Source organism: Drosophila ficusphila, unplaced genomic scaffold (genome assembly GCF_018152265.1).
Source record: "Drosophila ficusphila isolate 14025-0441.05 unplaced genomic scaffold, ASM1815226v1 contig_712, whole genome shotgun sequence".
NCBI lineage: Eukaryota > Metazoa > Arthropoda > Insecta > Diptera > Drosophilidae > Drosophila > Drosophila ficusphila.
The window spans coordinates 521,122-541,437 of record NW_025064651.1 but is presented as its reverse complement, the minus strand read 5'-3'; the positions used below and the strand labels follow the sequence as shown (position 1 = coordinate 541,437).

At 40.0% G+C, this 20,316-nt stretch overlaps 3 protein-coding genes across 3 annotated transcripts in view; 1 reads left to right on the top strand and 2 right to left on the bottom strand.

Moving 5' to 3' along the window:
* LOC108098337 (angiotensin-converting enzyme) overlaps positions 1-20,316 on the top strand; it is a 42,515-nt gene that overhangs the window by 17,658 nt on the left and 4,541 nt on the right. The gene's annotated exons all lie outside the window — the stretch shown is intronic.
* Positions 708-2,948, bottom strand: LOC108098339 (MAGE-like protein 2). The gene is made up of 2 exons (XM_017201180.2): positions 2,855-2,948; positions 708-2,026 (listed from the first exon to the last, which is right to left on the bottom strand). Exons 1-2 carry the CDS (start codon positions 2,864-2,866, stop codon positions 1,190-1,192), a joined length of 849 nt encoding a protein of 282 aa, XP_017056669.1. The 5' UTR covers positions 2,867-2,948; the 3' UTR covers positions 708-1,189.
* LOC108098340 (zinc finger protein 512B) lies at positions 13,181-16,044 on the bottom strand. The gene is made up of 3 exons (XM_017201182.2): positions 15,930-16,044; positions 15,644-15,681; positions 13,181-14,497 (listed from the first exon to the last, which is right to left on the bottom strand). Exons 2-3 carry the CDS (start codon positions 15,653-15,655, stop codon positions 13,679-13,681), a joined length of 831 nt encoding a protein of 276 aa, XP_017056671.1. The 5' UTR covers positions 15,656-15,681; positions 15,930-16,044; the 3' UTR covers positions 13,181-13,678.

Below are 20,316 nucleotides of genomic sequence, written 5' to 3'. Positions count from 1 at the left end.
TACATATCAGGATTTGATCACGGTATTCTATATATCTCTAAAATGTGTATTGTTTGTTGCATATCTTAAGGCTATTCAATGAAGTTACAGTTTTGAAGTCACTATAAATTCTACGTTACATTATGAACTACCAATTTTTTAAATTTTGTTTGTTGTTGGGTTTTATGGGGATTAAAAAGCTTCTGTATATTGAAAATCAACTTGTAATGTACAAAGTTTAGTTATTAAAAAATTACATTTGTTGCATATTTATGGGGTAGCCAAAAAATTTGAATTATAATCTGTCACCACACATGTACATATATTGTTCTATCCTTTTTTTTTTTTTTTAGGAAATTTTTAAAAATTTAGCAAAAAAATAAACTTTATTTCAACTTTGTGTGCCTAACACTTAAAAGTTTTCGAGAAATACAAAAAATGTAAGGACCCTTAACGATTACTTAAGAGCTGCACGTCCTAGAAATATTCGCTACAATTGTGATTTTACGAATCAATCTCAAGCTTAATTAATAACAAAATGATAACTCTTGCAGTCTTTCCAACATAAACTCAATATAAGTATGATTAGTTCTGGCAGCAAATATCAATTTCAAAATTCCTCGTATGCAGAACTTATTTCGACTAAACTGTACCTTGAAGATTTGAGTTTTCATTTTGATTCCTGTACGCAAAATTCCTAAAACTTAAAAAAAACACACATTTCATAATTTTTTTTTTTTAATTTTCGTTTTATTTACATTATTTAAATATGTACAAACATTTCATAGAAAAGAAATTGACATGAAAAAGTCGAAGGAGCAACTCGTCAGCAGTTATTTCTCAGTGGTTGTCTACAAAAGAGCTGTACACTCGGTGGAATCGGAAGCCAGGAGACAGGCACTCGCTAAAACGCCCCATAGAATGGGTTTTGGCAAGCTTTCTAGATTGGTTTTGCGTTAGATTTGAGTGTTTTTCTCCAGCTTCAGATCCCACCAGAATTTCGGTTGGTATCACAAACTAAAACTAAATTTGTAAGTCGTACGTTGGCGGTTGCTGGGCATTGGAAAATGGGTGTGGGGTTGGTGCTTGAATCTTGAAACTTCGTTTTGGGATACTTTTATCGACTTGTTCGATGCGATGTTCGACTGCTCACTCGCCTTCACCCGATTTCACTTCTCAGTTGGCCCTCGACAGCATTTGCGAAATTGATCTACTTTTTGTGGAGGTAGCCACCGTGTCCGGAGCTTCCGTACGAGGAGATTCCGTGTCCGGAGACTCCATACGAGGAGATGCCATGGCCGCCATAAGAGGAGATTCCATGGCCGGAGATTCCGTGGCCGGAGATGCCGTGGCTAATGATAGCGGGAGCGGCGGCAACGGTGTGGGTGACAGCCACAGCGGGCTTGACGTGGCTCTCAACGTGAACGGGCACGGGCACGGCCACCTTGTAGGGAACGGGACGCTCCACATGGACGGGCACCTTGTGGATCACGCGCTTCTCAACGGTGTATGGCACGGGCTTCTCCACGGGCACCGGGTATGGCTTGTCCACGTGCACGGTGTATGGGCGATCGACGGGGATCTTCACGGGCACACGGATCACCTTCTCGACGGGATAGGGCTGGGGCACCTCGACGGGCACCTTGACGATCTCCTTCACGGGCACATGGACGATCTTCTCAACGGGGTAGGGCTGAGGAACGGGCACCTTGACGGGATAGGTGACGGTCTTCTCCACGGGATAGGGCACATGACGCTCCACCTGGTAGGGAACCTGCACGGTCCTCACCACGGTGTTGGTGTGCACCTGAGTGGGCAGCTCAGCGACGGCGGGCGCAACTGGGACACCGACTCCAACTCCAACTCCGATTCCGGAGCCCAGAACGGCACCGCCGGCGGAGGGTCCGTAGCCGTAGCCCAAACCGTGACCAATGCCGCGCTTCTCCTGCTTCTTCTCGGCGGGCTCGGCCGCCTCGACTGCCTTCTTGGGCGCCTCCTCGCTGGCGCTGGCCACCAGCACGCACATCGCCACAAGGCCGAAAATGAGCTGCAATTGCAAGGTAATACTTTAAATTCCATCGAAACCTAATTTGGGTTGGCTACTGTTATGCAATTGCAGTCGGCCACTTCCGCAAAACGCCCCCGAATGCTACTCCATAATTTGGAATATGACAATTATGCAATGGCTGGAAAGTGGGCTGGGCACTGGGCATTCAGCCAAGTTCAATGGTGGCCTAGGCCCCCTAACATATTGGGCATGCGGCGTATACGTAATGTGGATTGAAGTTTTCGCAATGCTTTGGGTAAATGACATTTTGAAACAGGCAAATGGCAAAAACGTAAAGTTATATAAAGTTGCTTCAAATAATGAATAATAAATAGCAAAATGTTGATAACTATTTTATATAATTTATTATTTTGATATTCTAACTGTTTAGAAAAACTTCTTCAAAGACGGAATACAAGTTGAAAATTTAATTTATATTGCAGTCTTTCTAAACTTTGGACATACGATTAAATTTAGTTTCTTGTACTAAATAGCTGATTTATTCCTATAGTATCCTTTTTTTAAATTAAAAACAATAGTTCTTTATTTTCTTTGCAAAATAAAAAGTTAATTAGTCCTGCCATTAAAATGCAACGTTTTAATTGACAGCTAAGAACATCCGTTAATTCATTGTGTTTAAATTGAGTGATTTAAATCATGGAATAACTGGTTTTTATATTTCTTTTGATTGCCACACCGACGTGTCTGCATTATAACATAAATATTATTTTTTTTGCCGAGCCACTTTATCTGAAATCGAGTTCTTCAGGCACAATTATTCTAAGTAACACTTTGAAGGAGAACACACTGAGCTTAGACCGAACATACCATGGATTTCATTTTGCACTAGGTTTAGCTCCTCAACACTTTGCGATCAAGATGGGCTTGTATGTCTCAACCAACCCGCAACAGTTAACTGAATAATTTCGCACAGACGCTGCGAGCTTTTATATGGCCGATGCTGTGGCGGGATTGTCTTCAGTCGCGGCTGCGCAGTCGCAGCGCATCTAGATCGCAGCAGCCGGGCCAAAAAGCTCGCTCTCTCTTTGAGCCCCACTGACGTTCGCTCTCTTTTGGCCAACTGTCCGTGTGAGCCGTGGCCAAAAGGAAATGCGTCAGCAAACAAGCTTTTCGCGAGGGTGCCTCACACGGACACTGTCTGTGTAATCCGTGTGAACGGCTTTTGTGTGCGTGCGTATCTATGAGTTTTTTGTTCGAACCATAGCGATCTTAGCGGTCCGCTAACAGTTGGCAGATACTAAGTAGTTGGGGCACAGCTCAGTTCAAAGGAGATTAGATTTAATAAATTTAATTTTAATTTGAATAAATAGTTAACAATATAATTTTTTGGTCTTTCCGAATTTTACATTTTCAATTTTTTCGAAATACTGCACTTCATCGTAGAGATTAAAAACAAACAGTACTCTGTGGAAGAAGTCAATTGTGTTTAGTTAACCAGAGAAATATCTAGAAGTTTTAATTAACTGAAACATTAAAACAAATAAAAAAAAACATTTACATATAGTGTAACTTGACCAATTTTTAAGCACCCAAAGTTAACTATTAATTTTCATTTTTTCAAAACATTACTTTTTCACAATTTCTTATATTTTATCTTACTTTTTTTAACTAAAAAAAATTGTAATTCCGGTCATGTGTTATTTGATTAGTTTTCGTATTAATTTGACTTGGGTATTTTTTTCTTTTTATCAGTTTTAAATCTTTTATTGGTGCGAAATTTCTGGTTTTCTTTTCGTATTGAAATGCCTTGACAAAATAATAACGAACCGCGAGCACTTTAGTGACATAATCAAATTAGGCGCAGTGGCCAAAATGTACTGCTGGCATAAGTCAAATTCACATTAGCCACACATTTTCGAAAATTTCGGGTTGCAACTCCAGTTCGTCGGTGGATATTCAATGTAAATTGGCTGGCTGCAAAAAGAAACATGCGCCGCATAGTCTGCTTGATTCTGTGTGGCTTCGTGACTGAACTTTTGATCTCTGATTTTAGTGTGTTTGGCTCAGTATTCTTGTTCGCTTCGGCTTGTTTTTTGCTGCCTTTTGGCCAGGTTTTAGCGGCTCAAGCCTTGATATGGGTGCATTGATTGAATGCTGCGGCGGTGTGGGTAATTTGACATTTTAATGCTGCAGAGGAAATACTCGCCAACGGCCATGTAAATGGAACGTGTGAACAATGAGTGGACCGCAAACGCTCACAAAAGGAGAACAAACGCTGGCCAAATCATGTTGGATTTATGTGCATTAAATTAATTGTGGACATAATGCCCGGGCATAATGGCGGCCGAGCGTATTAGGCTTTTTGTAATGTGCAGTTGAAGGCGAAGGTCGCCAGACATCAACGCCAACATCGCCATGATCATCGCGATTATGGCTGTCATCAGCATCACAATCGGTGGCAAAGTCTGACTCAAAGTTGAACTACATTCACGGCTTTTGGGAGCGGCGGGTGGTGGTGGCGTTGGTTTTGGGCTTAGGCCTTGCCTTTGCTTGTGGCGCTTCTTTTGTGGCCAGCTCTTTGACTAATGTGAGGCTATACAGTTTGAGCCGCAGAATCACCGGACTGCAGTCGTGCGGATGACTTAAGCGCCTTAATAAAAATATGCAAACCAAACACGAAATCAACGGCAACAAAAGACCCAAGACAAGCCACCAAGCTCAAGTTCAAGTTTATGCATCGGGTTTTGGCCGGTGCGGTTTCTTTTTCTTCGCTCAGTTTTTATGGTTTTTCTAGATCACTTTCATTTTGTTGTTGATTCGCCATTTGTATAAATGGACAGAGATAAATCGAAGGTATTAGATGAAGCTGTTGATCTCGATTTGTTTACCTAGCACTTAATTTTATGGATTAAAAAAAACATTTAAATATATAAGAGTGCTTATAAATTATGGGTATAATTATATAAACATAAAGACAGTTTTATGATTTTTAAAATAAGTTTATGAAGCCAACGCAAAGACATAAAATTCTGAGTAAGGAACAAACAAAAAGAATTAAATTTTCTAGCTTTAATGGTTCCCCGCAAATGTATTTTTTATGATACTGTTCCTCCACTATTTGTTAATTGCCTATGCAAAGTTTTTAAGCGTGGGCTGTGCCAAAATTGTTAAAAATTCAGTAAGCAAACGAGAATAATGCTAAGTGAGTAATAAAATCGGACCAAAATCTATATTAATGGCTCAAAATAAATTAGAAAGTGGCAGATTTTCACAAGAACCGTATGATAACACTGAGAAACTAATTATGAATAATTGAATATTCAATTTTCGTTCATATATGCAAGGTAATGCTATTTTCAGTCTACAATACACAGATCGCCAACTCATTTGCATATGATTTTATCCGAGTCTTCTAAAGAGGAGGGTCTTTCATTAGTAAATTTGCTGTTTGACATTTTGCGTTCACTGGCCGCCAGTCTTACTTATATATTTAAATGATGCAGAAATGACGTCAAAGCTCAGCTCGTAATCAAGAAGAAATGATTAAACATAAGATTAACCACGTCTGAATGCTTTTACCAAAAGATATGTAAGACTAATGATTGACATTATTATGTATTTATGCAACCCGTGGAAACCTTCTGAATTACGTATATGTTTGTTGACTTTTTAGGTAATATTCCCACTTGAAACTTGTTTTTTCTTTCTTCAACTTTTTTTATAAGTTGAATAAAGGTTTCCTATAAACCAGAAATTTTATTTCAGCCAGTATTTACACAAAACAATATTAACCGCAGACTAGTCTTTCATTCTAGAGGAGTCACGCCCGAAATTTATGGATATTTTGGGGGTTTTTTTTTCTTAAAAAATAAAGATTATATAACCAAATGATATAAACATGTTAAGAGTAGATTTGTTTAGAAGCTTTCAGTCCGTGAAGCTGGCCAGTAATGTTCTTCTCGGCAAGCCAATTGTGCCATTAAAACAGATTTAAATCTTAGTCAGCAAACACCTTTCGTGTTAGCAGGCAATAAATTATACCATATACCGAGTAAAAAAAACAAAGCTATTCAAATTTGCTTAAGCTTTATTCGGCTTTCGGCGGTCAAATGGCAAAAAACCCGAAAGCAAGAAGTTTGCTAAGAGGAATAAAACATTATTTATAGATGGTAATTAACAAGCCGCAAACAAAAGATTGTCATTTATTATAGGGCAGAAGCACTCATGAATTTCATTCAAGCACGTTCGATTTATCGAGCGCTGCTTAACATTTGTCATTTGCCATTTGTTGGCAACTTTTTTTTTGTGCACCTTCGATTCTCTCATTGCGTTTGCTCCAGTTTTGAGATGCCACGCATTTGTCAATCGAATGCCGAACATGTTTCGATGTCTGATCCGCGCAAATATGCCCCAAACTGATTAAGTTTGCTTTGGCTTTTTGGCCAATCAAAAGTTTGGAACCACTTTTTGTGGCGGAGCCAACTAATTGCGCTTAATGGCGTTCGAGTTGATTTCTAAATTGTCCAAAGTGGAGTCTCCGAAACTTATAACTTGATTGAATTTACGCAGATTGCAAATACATACTTTATATGTGGAGAATGTTTGCCGAGTTTTTTTTTTTTTTTTTAATCAATGTGACAAACTCAGAGCAGTTTGATCGGTTGATTTGCACAAGGAAGCTGCTGATACCAATCAAGTCTCATTGTCATCCACTTCATTTTCTCCCTGCTCATCAGCGAATTTAAGCCTGGTCAATTTATCACAATCACAAGTTCCGAAAGGAAACTGCGAAGGTAATGCCGGCAAACGCTGAAAAAGTAAGTGCTTTATTTAATTGAGCACTTCTTTTTGGCTGTTTGTTACATTCAGTAGTCAGGGTCTTTTCTCGGTCGTAGATCAGCCAGAAATTTATCATAATTAAAGAGACGCCGAGCGACATAATTTGACCCAAATTTTCGGAATTGAGATTGGAATGCGAATGAAGTGGCAAAAGATTTTCCTTTTGGATGGCCATAAACGGTTTCGTGCTGGAGCTAAGGTCTTTTGGATTTTTAGCTTGAGGTTGAGCCGAGTTCGACTTGACTTGGGTTTGAGCCCGGGCAAATAACATTTGTCAATTGAAATGGCCAGAAAAACAGAAACTTGTACCAACTTCGGGTCGAAGACAATCGTGCAAAACCTTCGACATTTAATTTTGTTTCGCTTTTGTTTATCTTTGGTCTGCACGTTTGGTTAGCAAAGAAAATTGTCTAGAAAAAAAAAAAAACAGTTTACATGCAGCAATTTTTGTTGCTTCTTTTTTCCGTTTGATAATTGCCCGCAAAAAGGTCAACGGAGAGCCGAAAACAAATTTTTGATTCGTTTTTTGATGGACACTCTATTTTTTTTGCCACTGTTTTGACCTCAACACCCACGAAATTAACAACAATAATGACCTTTGACAGGCTGTTCGCACTTAAATCTCTTGCTGTAATATTTTTTGGGAAAACTCCGGTTCGGACTAACAATGGGTTGCAGAGAGTAAAAGACCAAAACGAATCTTTCGATTTGACATTTTCCGTGTAATTGGCCAAATGCGGTTAGGGGCCCGGCCCCGCTGAGAACCTTGAATTATCAGACCAAGACAATACCGCCGCTCCGCCCTCGATTGCCGCCGAACACGAAGTGCACACGGAACCAGACTTCAGAGCCTCCAAACAGAACCTGAGTGTCAGCCCCCGATTTCTTACCGATTTTGGCGGCTGATTCCAGTAAAGAACTGGCTGGCACGCCCCCTGCAACGCCCACTTAAAACACCTACTGCAGCCAGTTTGGCTGCCCGAAAATCGTAAATAATGCAAATAAAGATATTAGTTGAGCTTTGTCGTGAGTGCCTCCGCAAGATAATTAGGAATCTAGATAGCAAATACTGGTATTAAATATAAAAGAGGAACAGAAATTATTTAAAATATTTAAGTTATTTTTTGGTTGTGTTCCAAACTTTTGTTTATTATCTAAGATCCTGAGAAGTTTTTTTTATGTCTAACCGTCATTCCTGCGGTCATTTATTTCGCCTGCCGACTTCATTGACATTCTTGATTCCATGTTTGAGGCGAACTCGTGTTTGGCAAGAAAAATAAATAAATCATTTTGAACTCTGGCCATTGTTCGTTTGTACGAAAAATCCGCAGCAATTAGTGCAAAAAAGTTCGCAAACAATAAGATCAGAAAAAACAGAACTCAAAATCCAAAAAAAGGAAAAATAAGAAACGAAACACAATCGTTTGGTTGGCCTGGGAATTATGTCGTTTGCTCGACTTTTGTTTTTGCATTTTATGCAAGACGACAAAGTGTGAGAGTGTGTGTAACACCCTGCAAATAGATGTAAATTTATAGTTTAATGAAGCAAGCATTCAAAATTCCCAAGCAACAAAGCTGTCAACACAAAAAAAAAAAAAAAAAAAAAACTGAAATGAAATACATGATGAGAAAGGCAGTAATTTTATAACTATAAAATAAATTAATTTGCTACACTCAAAAAGTACATTATGTTTATGGATTTCTGTAAGTAGGTAATTTGAAATGAACTTTACAAATCTTATATAAATGGAGCTTTTGGGTTATTTTAACTTAATTTGCCTAACTAACCCAAACTAATAGGCAGCTTCAATTGCTCGATTGACATTTAGCCAAGTACCCGCCTGCCACGCCCACACAGATCAATGAAAAATTAGTCAAATGATTCAACTGCAACAACATGTCATGACTCGACTCGACTTTGTGAAATAAAAAATTACTAATATCAACAGCAGCCATCCCACAGAAGACAATGAATGGACAGAAAACGGAGCCAGTTTGCTGCAAATGCCACAGTGACACACTAACTGGGTGACTCCAAAAGCCGCCACAAAAGCAGCAGCAGCAGCAGCAACAGCACCTAAAATGCAAAAACAAAAATTATGCAACTTTTCCAAAGTATCGCTTAGTTTTTTTTTTTTTTTTCGAGCAGCTGCAGCAAGTCGCAGCATGGTAGTTGGCTGGACTCCTGCAGTTGCCTGTTGCAGCAGCCAGATTTGGGAATCTGCCGCTGGTGTAGTTTGATTTTTTGTTGGCTTTTGGGAAAGATGTTTACCAAGAGATTTTTTCTATTCAATTTGGAACTGTTTGGATGTTGAATGGCATCCCCACAAAAGGCGTTGGTTCGTTTGGCACAGTTTGTGACTTAGATAGAGAACTTGAAGGAGTGTCCACAGCCGCGGAGAAACACTTTCAATACGGAAACTGCAAAATGCAATGGGAATAAATCGCGCTGGACTCGAGTTCGTTGCCTGAGTCTTTTGTTTCGTTCAGTGGACGCAGGTGAAAGGATTCGCGCAGCACACACCCGTGTTCGAGACTAGGCCAGACCAGACAATTTACAGCCATAATTCAAAAGAGCGATTGCATAATGCGATTGAATGCGATGCGGTAGCATTTGTGCGCCTAATTGTTTGCAATTTGAATGCACCATCAGATGGGGCGGAGATGAGTTCGGACAGGCAGTTAGCCAGAAGTCAAGGAGGTCGAGTCGTAAGCCGGCGTCGAGATATGATCTGGAGTACGACATGGATGGAGTGGACAGGTGCTTGGGAATCCAAAAAAGGAACTCTATTCGAGAGACTTTATTAACTTAATAGTTAAGTCTTAACCTGAAAAAGGGGTGAGCTTTTGAGCTGTTAATACTGGTACGTTAAAAGTGAGTGCTAAATAAATGGTGATTTTAATTTAATAAAATAATACAGATAACAACTTAAAAAATAATTATAAAAAAGTTAATCTAATTGAAATAACACTTTACAATTGTTGTGTAAGCAAGGGAACCATTAAACCGAAATAAAACCAGCTATTAAATTAGTGCTACATTAACCCAATTGTAGCTAATAAATAAATCGTTCAGAAACGACACAGTTATCTGTAATTAACAGGATTATATTGCCAGCTTATATAGCTTTTGCTATTATTCTAATATATTATCTTGAGTTACAACTCTTCGTGGCGGGGTCAACGGCTTTAGCATTTAGCTGAAATGCGATCATGCACCATGTCAATTGCATTGTGGTTATAACTAGTATTTCAATTGCCGTTGGCTGGCCAAATGAAGCGGCAATAGTACATTTGCAGGGCCTGCAAAAATAGAAGACACATACGATACTCGGGGAGATCTTGTGGGAGGGTCTTTGGATGGGGTTCAGTGCGGGGGAGGGGGGTTTCGGATTGGGTAGGAGTCACTGGGATTTCCAGATTGCCAAAGACGCTCGCTTCACTTGACTTGCGCACCGGCGACTTCGATTACGTTCGCGATTTGAGTTTCGGTTTTTGGTTTCGGTTTTGGGTTTTGAGTTTTTTTCGATCGAGAAACTGGTGCAAGTTAGTTTTTTTTTTTTGTCGTGATTTCTGTGCAAACTGCTGGCAGCAAACCGACATGCATTTTGGCAAAAGGAAAAAAAATCAAATACTAAAATTAAACCAATTCATTTCGCAATCGGTCGACAACTGTTTGACGTTGCAGACGCATTCGGCTTGGATTTTGGCGATGGACAAGTTGGCGGTGACCTTCAAATCGCCGACGACTGGATAGTTGCTCATTAGAGCAAAAGTTTCGCATTTGGCAACATGTGGAACGTCTTTTCGGTGGCCTTTTCTCAGACGAGAATTGCGAAAAATTCAGTTTTCAGTTTTCAGCTTGCCATCTTTTGTCGTCCGCCGTTTGCGATTGTGTCTCCATCATTTTGTGGCAATTAATTAAGTTTCAGCTTCCAGCAAATATGCGTACCTCCCCCATCATCAAAGTCATTCCCACCGATACCGATCTCCCCGCCGCCGCCGCTGATCGACGCAAGAAATATGGTTTTAATTGGCCACCGTCGGTTGCCGCAATTTGTTGTCTTGTCTTTTAGCCGGAATGGTTATCATTGCGTAAATGCTGCAACTCAGGCAATTCCTCCAGCAAATCGATGCGGCGTGTGTGGGATCTATTTTTCGATTATGGGCGGATACTGAGCCAATAATTCATGAGTTGACAGTGCTCCAGTTATGAGCTTCGCTGATATCGCGGATGTTGCTTATGCATATTGAAGTAGAGGTTGTACAAGGAAAACATACATCTACATCAGTATAAATTTAATTTAAAGAGCGAACCAGTTAAGATTTAAAATTGAGTATTTTACTTATATTTTCCATATTATAAATAGGGTTCACCAGCAGTTGAGATCAAGTTACCTTAAGATAGGGCTTTATTCACTGCATGCAATTAACAACCATTAAGACATACTAATTACTATGTAGCAAATGGAAATTGACCAACTTTGGCATTCTTGTTCTAACTAATTTGATGTAATTAGACCCTCAGCTCCGTGACAATTAAGCTTGGTAGAGAGATCCGCTTTATAATTGCAATCGTTGCATAACCCGAAACACAAACCAAGTCAAGAACGAAACTAATGCAGTATGCACTACATACAAGTATGAGTATAAGAATGGGAATATGCACATTTGCACAACACCTACGGGTGGCGTGCACAAGAGTCGCAGTCAAGAGCAGAGAATATAATTCTGAACAAATTATGGTTAAAAATACTGAATTACGAGTGCATGTAAGTGCGGAGTGCCCCAGCCACGCCCCCAAAAAAATGGATGTGTGCAAATGCTGTCCGCAAAGCCGCCGACCTTCGGGCAAATCGAAATGAATTCTTTGGCCTGGAACTGGTTCTAATTCTGTCCCGCCGGTCAGGCGGATCGGCTCTCTTTTGTTTCTAAATCGAATCGTAGTCGAAGGAAATTAAGTCAGAGAATTAACAAGAACGGGTGATTTTTTATTAGAAAGTTGTTTTAGTTCCGTCTTTGGCACGAGCAACGTCCTTGGGATCAAGAAACCAAAGTCTAACCCCAGAGGGCTTTGGCCCCTGGGCATTAAAGCACAAACGGATCATCCCGAAAGTAAATGCGCTGATCTTTAATATATGGTAAGCAAGTTTAGAAAAACTGTTTTAATTGCCCTCGTTTGGGTAATAAGTAAGATGGCCGAACCGGATTTTTCAGTTTTTTTTTTTGGTTTGAAGTAAACAAATGCTAAATAGCCCTAAACTTAATTGATTCAATTCATCAAAAAAGCAAACATGCGCTCAGAAGTTTTTGCAGTTTGAAAGTTGATATTTTGGTATTTGATGAGGAAAAACCCCGCTTAGTTCGTTCACTTGTCGTAAAAAGCTGAAAACCGACATTAAATATCATGTGTCTACTCTTCTTTTCTTTTTTTTTTTTTGTTTGTCCGTCCGTCGGTCAGTCGTCCTACGCACGCGGCTAAAATGTTACTGAAATTTACGAGCGACTTTTAAATGAACCCGACTGACGTCGACTTGGGAATGGATAGGATTGGAGAAGTGCACGTCATCTTTGGCCAACACTGTGGTCGACCTTGCGCACGTCTCGTCTTAATCTGATCACTGCTCATCTTGGCTTTTTACATCTGTTGGCCTGTAATCGATTAGCCTATGACTTTACGTCTCCTTCCGTCTGATTGCAATTGCTTCGCCAATTTGGGTCATGTCATCTTAAATGACTGGCATGGTGAGAGGATTTTGGGATTTAAGGACCAGGAAGGTGTCGAGATACAAGTATTTTGACTAAGTATAATTGATTTATTAAGGTTTAAGCTGCACTTAATTACAGCCATGAGGAATTCACATTTGACTGTTGTAAAATAATTACTGGTATCCCTTTTTGTTGCCTTGAAATTTTCGAAAGTATTTACTTAAAAATTTATTTTTGCTTTTGAAAACATTGAAAAGGTATTAAGTTCATTGTAATTGGATATGTGACTTTATGTAGTTTTTAAAACTTTTTAAGGAAATAATTTGAAAACCTTTTTTTGTTTTTCTTTTTTTACATGTTTTACTTTTTTTTACTAATCTGCGATAACATCTAAAAGATTACAGCTATTATCTAGTAAATACACAGAATGTGTACGATAAACACTAACAAATGTTCAGGAAATTACTCTTTATTAAAAAAAATTTAAAAAAAAAAATTGCTTGAAAGCGACCACCATTCAAAAAACACTTTTTTTAATAACGACATACTCTTTATTTACAAAATATATATACAAGATATGCGATAACAAAGAACCCGATGGTAAACTATTTCCAGCAGCGAACCAGTGACAAAGACAATGGGATATATATTTTATACATTTTTATTTTATTTGTCCTTAATAGATTTTCACATCGATATTTCTGTTTTTATCCATTCAATTCATTGTGCGGCGAAACCTTTCACTGATAAACATTCCCGGCTAAACTGTCCATAAATGGTGAAATTTACAAACAGTTAGCTGGTATTTATCCTAAACCTGGATTTTTCTGCCCAGCACAATGGCTTCCATTGGATGGCTGGATTGGAAATAATTTACAAAAGGCATTGTTTGTTGTATCATCTTGGGGGGGCGTTCTTAACAGCTACAGAGAGTGGCAGGTCGGAAGTTGGACTTCCTCGAGGGTATTTTTTTTGTATTTTTTTGTTCTTTTGTAGTTTTTTGGATGGGTTCGGAGAGGGAGGAGGCTGGAGTAGAAGAAATTGAAAATGTTGCTAGATTTTTGTTTCCTTCGGCTCATTTCCAGACAGTCCAGACAGTCCGTCCGTCCGCTCGCTCCAAATGGAAATTATACCTTCTCCGCTCTACTTGTGGTAACCGTGATGATCGGCGTAGACGGTGGAGTCGTGGCCAATGGAGCTAACTGGATAGCTGCTGACGGCGATGGAGGGAGCGTGCTTGACCACGGAGTGCGAGACGACGGGCACCTTCACGTAGACGGGGTAGGGACGGTCCACGTGGACGGGCACCTGCACGTTGACGGCCTTCTCCACGTAGACGGGATAGGGCTTGGCCACCGGCACGGGGTATGGCCTGGGCACCTCGACGGGAACGGGACGATCGACGGGCACATGGACGGGCACCTTCTCGTGGCGGATGACCTCGTAGGGCTGGGGCACTGGCACGGGCACCTTCACGTACTCCTTAACGGTCACGGGCACCTTGCGGATGACCTCGTAGGGCTGGGGCACCGGCACCTTAACCTCGACGGGCACACGCTTCTCATGGACCACCGGGTAGGGACGGTCGACGTGGACGGGCACCGGGATTCCCTTGGTGATGGTGATGGTCTTGTGGACATCGGCCTGCTTGCTGATCACATAGGGGGCGGGGGCGTGGTGGACGGCAACGGCGGGAGCGGTGTGTCCCACGGCGATCGCCGGTCCACTGTGACCCACAGCGATGGCAGCGGGAGCCGAGTGGCCGGTCAGTCCGTAGCCGTGTCCGTAGCTGGAGCCGGAGATGGAGCCGTGGCCCAGGTAGCCGGTGTCCAGACCAGCGTGGCCATAGCCGTAGCCCAGGTCGAGCAGGCCGCGCTTGTCCAGCTTCTTCTCCAGCGGCACCTTCTCGCCTTCGGTTTTGCTGGCGCAGGCCGAGGCCACCAGCAGCGCGGCTAAGCAGATCTGCAACGGAATTGCGCTTGGTTAGGAGTGGTTAAGAGCTAGGATATCCTCAAAGTAAAATTCCGAATAAATATTCCTAAGTGTGCAGAGGTAAAAGTCTTAAACAAAGTCTTTACCCAAATATTTAATACTGCTTTTTCTTTCCAAATTGAATTTTTCTTATATCTCAAGTGAGATTTTGTCTTTATGGTGAGGATTAAAATCTATCCTTACATTTTGTTACTAGTGGTTTTAAACAATTTCGGATCTTTTCTGTATTGCTATTTTAGAGGTTTGGTAGTCTAATAAATTTGTTTCAATGTTGTTTTTTATTGACTGGTAATTTACTTATTTATTTACTATATACCTGTATATTTATTTATATTTATATACATCCCCAATTCTCCACTTAAAAGCCTAGCTAAGCTGAACCGATTCTGTGTAAAAATATGCAATACCCATTACCCAACCGAAAGGCAGACCCATTTTATGACCCATTGCCTAGTTTGATCGATTAGGTAACCGCATTAGAAAGCGAGGGCGATATGTCGCCCGATTCGCATTGTGTGTCCGTTGTCTCATCGCCCTCTTTTGCGATTCAAATGGTCAAGTGAAATTCGTGCGTGCGGCGCATAAATAACGCATTGCAGAGCCACGCCCCAAAAGTAGACTTCGCCCACTTTCCGGCTGCCGTCGACTGGCGGCGTCGCGTTACGCATACGCAGTTTGTGACTCGGCGAGTGCACTCGGATTTGTCGGAGTTGGCTTTAATTGGGCACATGAACCCAGTTGATTACGGCCTGCTATAAGACGTGGCTGGCACTCCAATTATGATCGTTCGCTTAATAGACGCTTATTAGCCATTTCGCTCAAGTTGAAGTTGCTCATTTGCGAGCAGTTCAACTCTGGTGTATGCAATTTACCAGATTGAATGCTTTAAGGAAGTCTATGAAGATGGATAGGTAAACAATTGCAAACAGTTCACATGAGCAGTAGTGCTACATTAAATCTAATGAGTATTGTTCTATATGAAATCAATTGCGGTTCTATGGTTCTGTTTTCTAGACTTCCCACGCTTAATTACATGTTAAATTGAATTTCTTGCTCATCAATCAGAAATTGATGGTTTATCTAACAAATTAAATTCTTTATGTCTATTGTACTTACGAATACTTTCATTGTGGATCTGTTGGAACTTGCCAAGGCTGTAAGTAGACAAAGAAAACAATTGAGTTATTACTACAAAAATTAACATAGATTTTCTTGAAATAATAACAGCAGTAAGAAGTTTAATTTCAATGAATGAATGAATTCTCTGAGTAGTTAAACTAATTAAAAAGCACACACGTGAACACAAATTTAAATTTTTTAAATCACGGCTTAAAATTTGACTTTGTTTTCACAAAGAGTTATACACGAATTTTAGAAACTAACAAAATTTAACTTCACTTACAAGCAACTCAGTAACAGCTAAATAGACTGTGGAAGGATTGTAGAATCACAAGCGATTCCAAACCTTTGACTGGATGCTGTCTGTGGTCAGTGGCGCGCTTTTATACCCCCAAAGAGTTTTTGTGTCAAAACGAAACTGAAAACGCCGCCAAACCAAGTCGCTGAGCGGTTTCCAAAAGCTTTTCCCAGTAAAAGCCAGGCTAAATGCTCTCTTGAAAGCTCTGAGTTTGGCTTTGTTTTCGCGTGTGTTAGTCACCTTTGCAGGTGTGTTAGTGCAGCTCGGAAAGTGGCAAGCGGAAGCACTCACCAATACCAGAAAACCTTACCAACACTCTCGCATTTCAAGCCCTGCTTTGTTGGTATTGGTGGTTTTAGCCGCCGACTTGAAAGTGGCTCATAAAATATAGGTGCAAATTTGATCAGATCAATTTGGTACCATAAAAAAGCAAATTAAATAAATTACTAAAATCTTGAATTTGAATTTATCTTGGGAAAATCCCAGAGAACGTACTAGAATTATTTCTTGTTTATGTTTTTATTTCGGTAAAAAGTCTTCGGGTTTCTTAGCATTCTGTTCTGAGGATATATCTCCGCTAAAGGTCAAATGTCCATCAAAAGTGTTATGTTTTGTTTGCCAAGCTTCAGAAATCAGAAGTTTTATCCAAACCTGATTCTAAAAATCAATAACATTGTGTCCGCTCAATACAAATTCTATCAGCTTTTGTTTTGATTCCATTAAGACACTCAAAATATAGCTTATTAATAACATATTTATTAATCAGGATTGCAATTTAAATTATGGAGCTATAAATCTGGAAAAGGGGGAGGTCGTTATCTTGTTTTATTTAAAACATAGTACCTACTTAGAATTTAATCAATTTCAAATTGATTATAAAACGTTTATAATTATCGGACTAATAAATAAAAAGGTTAAAGAAACCATTATTATTGCATAAGCTATATAAATCTTTAAACAGTTAAGCAAAATAAATAAATAAAAACAGATTTAGCGGTTAAAGGATTTATTGAATTAATTTTGAATTTATTGAAGCTGACAATTAATTCGTTTTCATAAAAAAAGTGATTGCAATTGTTCAAGTATTTTTGAACATTTATGCAGTTGCTTAGATATTGTGATACCTGTTCACATAAAATTAAATATGATATTCAAGTCTTCTTGTTTCTGAACCATTTGATAATGCTTAAATAATCGAAAATTTGATATTCAAAGCTTGTGCTTTCTGCATCATTTGATAATATTATCACCTGAGGAAAGGTTTGTGGCTACTCAATTTCCATTGATGTCATAATAAGGCTGTCTGGTTTTCTTACCACCTTCGAATGTCTCACATTTCTAGTTTGCATTTCCTGCAGCAACAAGGTGAAAACGGAAGCATCGATATTGGAATGTTTCGGCTTCTTTGATGGATAATGTCTTAATTCGCGTGGCGGAAAGGATTTCATTCAGTTGGGGGTGCTGCAAGCTGATGCAACAACGTTGCAAGCTGGGCATAACCGTTGGGCCGAGAGGGATCGGGTTTCGTATTCGAAACCAATTATCGGCAACGCACCGATTGGTGGGAGATTGTGGCGTGGAACCCCAACTGGGATTGCAAATGGATCTGCAACTGCGACTGGAACACTGTAACTTTGGATCGGGTGGCATGCGTGAGATTTGCACTCTGCCGCAAAAGTGAAAGGCCTTTATCTTTGTGGGTCGACGCTGCAAGGGGACGGAAAATTGCCGCTGCATTTGCACAAAATCAGATTACATATCAGCCGGGCTGAGTCCGTGATTTGGCAATTGCCAGCATAATTATTTGTTAATGCGCAAAATGAAACCTGTTGAATGTTGGACTCCACTCCATCCAACCATCTGACAGCCAAAATGATATGCGTGCACCGTGATTGACTAATCCTATTGTCTAGTCTTAGCTGTCGGGAAAGAAATTAGCATTTTCTATTGTCTAACTCAGATTCTACAAAGGCAATCAAACTAAAACAAACATTTAGCGATCGGCATATAAAAAGCAGCTTTCCAAATTCAAAAATGTTTTGTTTTGAGTTTTTTTCGAGCTGGACTAATAAAATAAAACAGCTTGTCTAAAAGCGTGTTTAATTTGTATCGAGAAACGATATTTGCTATTCCGAACCATTAATGGTTTATTCCTTATTGACCCGTTGGACAACTATCAAAAATATATGACATCTTTGCTGCCGTTATTAGCGATATTCTAGAACACTTTTTAGATTTCTGGCAAGCAAATGATAAGCAACTGGTAAATTTAAATTTTATAACACTAGTTTGAATATTTCAATCTCTGAGCTTTGTATGCAGATCTTAATTATCGAACAAGCAGTGGCTTTATTAACAAGCTTATTATTCAAAATGCACACTGCTCTCTTTATATCCATATCCATTTTCCAAACATAATTAGGCTAAGTTTTTTCCTAGTTTTGTTTTTTGACGTCAGAAGCAGACAAAACTACAAAGCTACTGATAACAAAATCCATTTGGCCGCCTGTTAAATTTGCATATCATTCTGTAATCACCAAAAAACAAAAACACTAGAATGAATATTAAGGCGATCGTTTTTAATGTAAGCATTTGATAATCTGTTATGGGTTATCTAACGTTTTTAATGGCGACTAACTGGATTACGTCTATGGGCCAACTTGATTTGCATTTGATTATCGCCCTTGACCACAAAAGAGCAATGTTCTGGGTCTTTACTTCTGTTAGATGGCTTTTCCGAGACTCGAACGCAACCACAGTTTGCTTGTGCAGTTAACCACTTTTACTTTTCTGCAGAAAATGTGTCGTTTTCTGTGCTTGGCCACTTGGAACAGGGCCAAGTCAGCCGAGCTCCCACTGCAGCTGTTTGGCCACAACAGCTAGCGTTACAATTCTGTCAGACGTAACCACCAGATACTCCGATTCGGAGGGTGGTCTGGGCGCAAAGGTAAAGAGAAGGGGGCGTGGCATGCTGCTTGTGGATGCGGTTGCAACATCAAAGCCAGGCGATTGAACCTCATTCGCCTCCCTTAACCCCTTTCCCCTAAAAGCTGCTGCCGTTGCATTTCGGCTTTTGGCTTTTGGCTTTTGGCTTTCGGCTTCGAGTCAGTTTGCATTTTTAGTCGCTGTGCGGATTCTCATGTTCGAAGTCGCCATAAATTGTGGTCAACCGATGCGACGTAATTCATTGATTATAACGACAACAATAACTGCAGTTAGCCCAGTGTCCACAGCCTCTTCGTTGCCCCCTTGTTGCATTTGCCGCCTGCTGATTTATGGCCAATTGTTCGGAGTGTGTTAATGGTCGGCTGTTGCGACTCTTGGGCACGCTGTTGCGGTCTGTTTTCTAGAGCCCGGCCAAGTGACTTGGTCTTCGGGAATGCCAAAGAGGCCCCAAATTAGCCAGATAATAATTAGGCTTATTAGGGCCGCAACTTGGCCGGCGTTCGGTGGCAATCTTCACTCATTTGCGACGCCAAGTTGCACGCGATTATTCACACAATTGTAAGTTGGAAAGCGCTCTGGGATTTTTCAATCTGCAATATGTTGACTTACAAGACAAACCAACGTGTAACGAAATTTTTAATCAAGTCAATCCAAGCCATTGCTTTTTGGCAAACTTTTTATTTCCAAAAAATGTACATAAATCAATAACCCTACGAGGTAATTAACTTAAACACATGTAATAAAATTTTTTTTATTTTTATTAACCATTTTTTGAAAACAACCGGAGCGCAAAATATTCAGCTTGACCTCAGCATTAAAGCGATCCTCGTCACTTTTTCGAACCGTCCATCATCATAAAAGTTATGAGCTGCCAGCGCAAATGATTCTTTTTTAAACCGTTTTATTTTGCCTACCTTGCCAAACGGCAAACACTTTTACAACTTTTTGCAAACCAGCCAACCTAAAAAAATAACGTAAAATGATAAAAAATAAAAATAATCATTACGGCGAACATAGCCGCTTTATGGCGATTCCAAAAGGAATTAGATCAAGTTCGCTGGCACGAGTCTGGGTTGCCTCGAGTGGATTGAATTGGATTGGATTGGATTTGTTTGTCTGGCGATTGGGCTAAGTAGATATTGATTTATGCGCACGGATCTAGCGGCGACAATCGAGACACAAACAAAAGTGAACTCGAATTATATGCTAATTAGGCACCAAATAGCGGATCTAGAACAATAAATAATGATACAATTAAGAGTGGAATTACAAAGCAATTGGCTGTGTCGTTCTCTCGAAAATGAGCAATGTGCTGCCGCGAACGGATCGGAATTGGAGTTGAAATCGGAATCGGAATCCGAAACTGAAAGTGCATTGTGCAACGTACTGAATCGCCATCCACGTCGACATCAACTCGAACTCTATT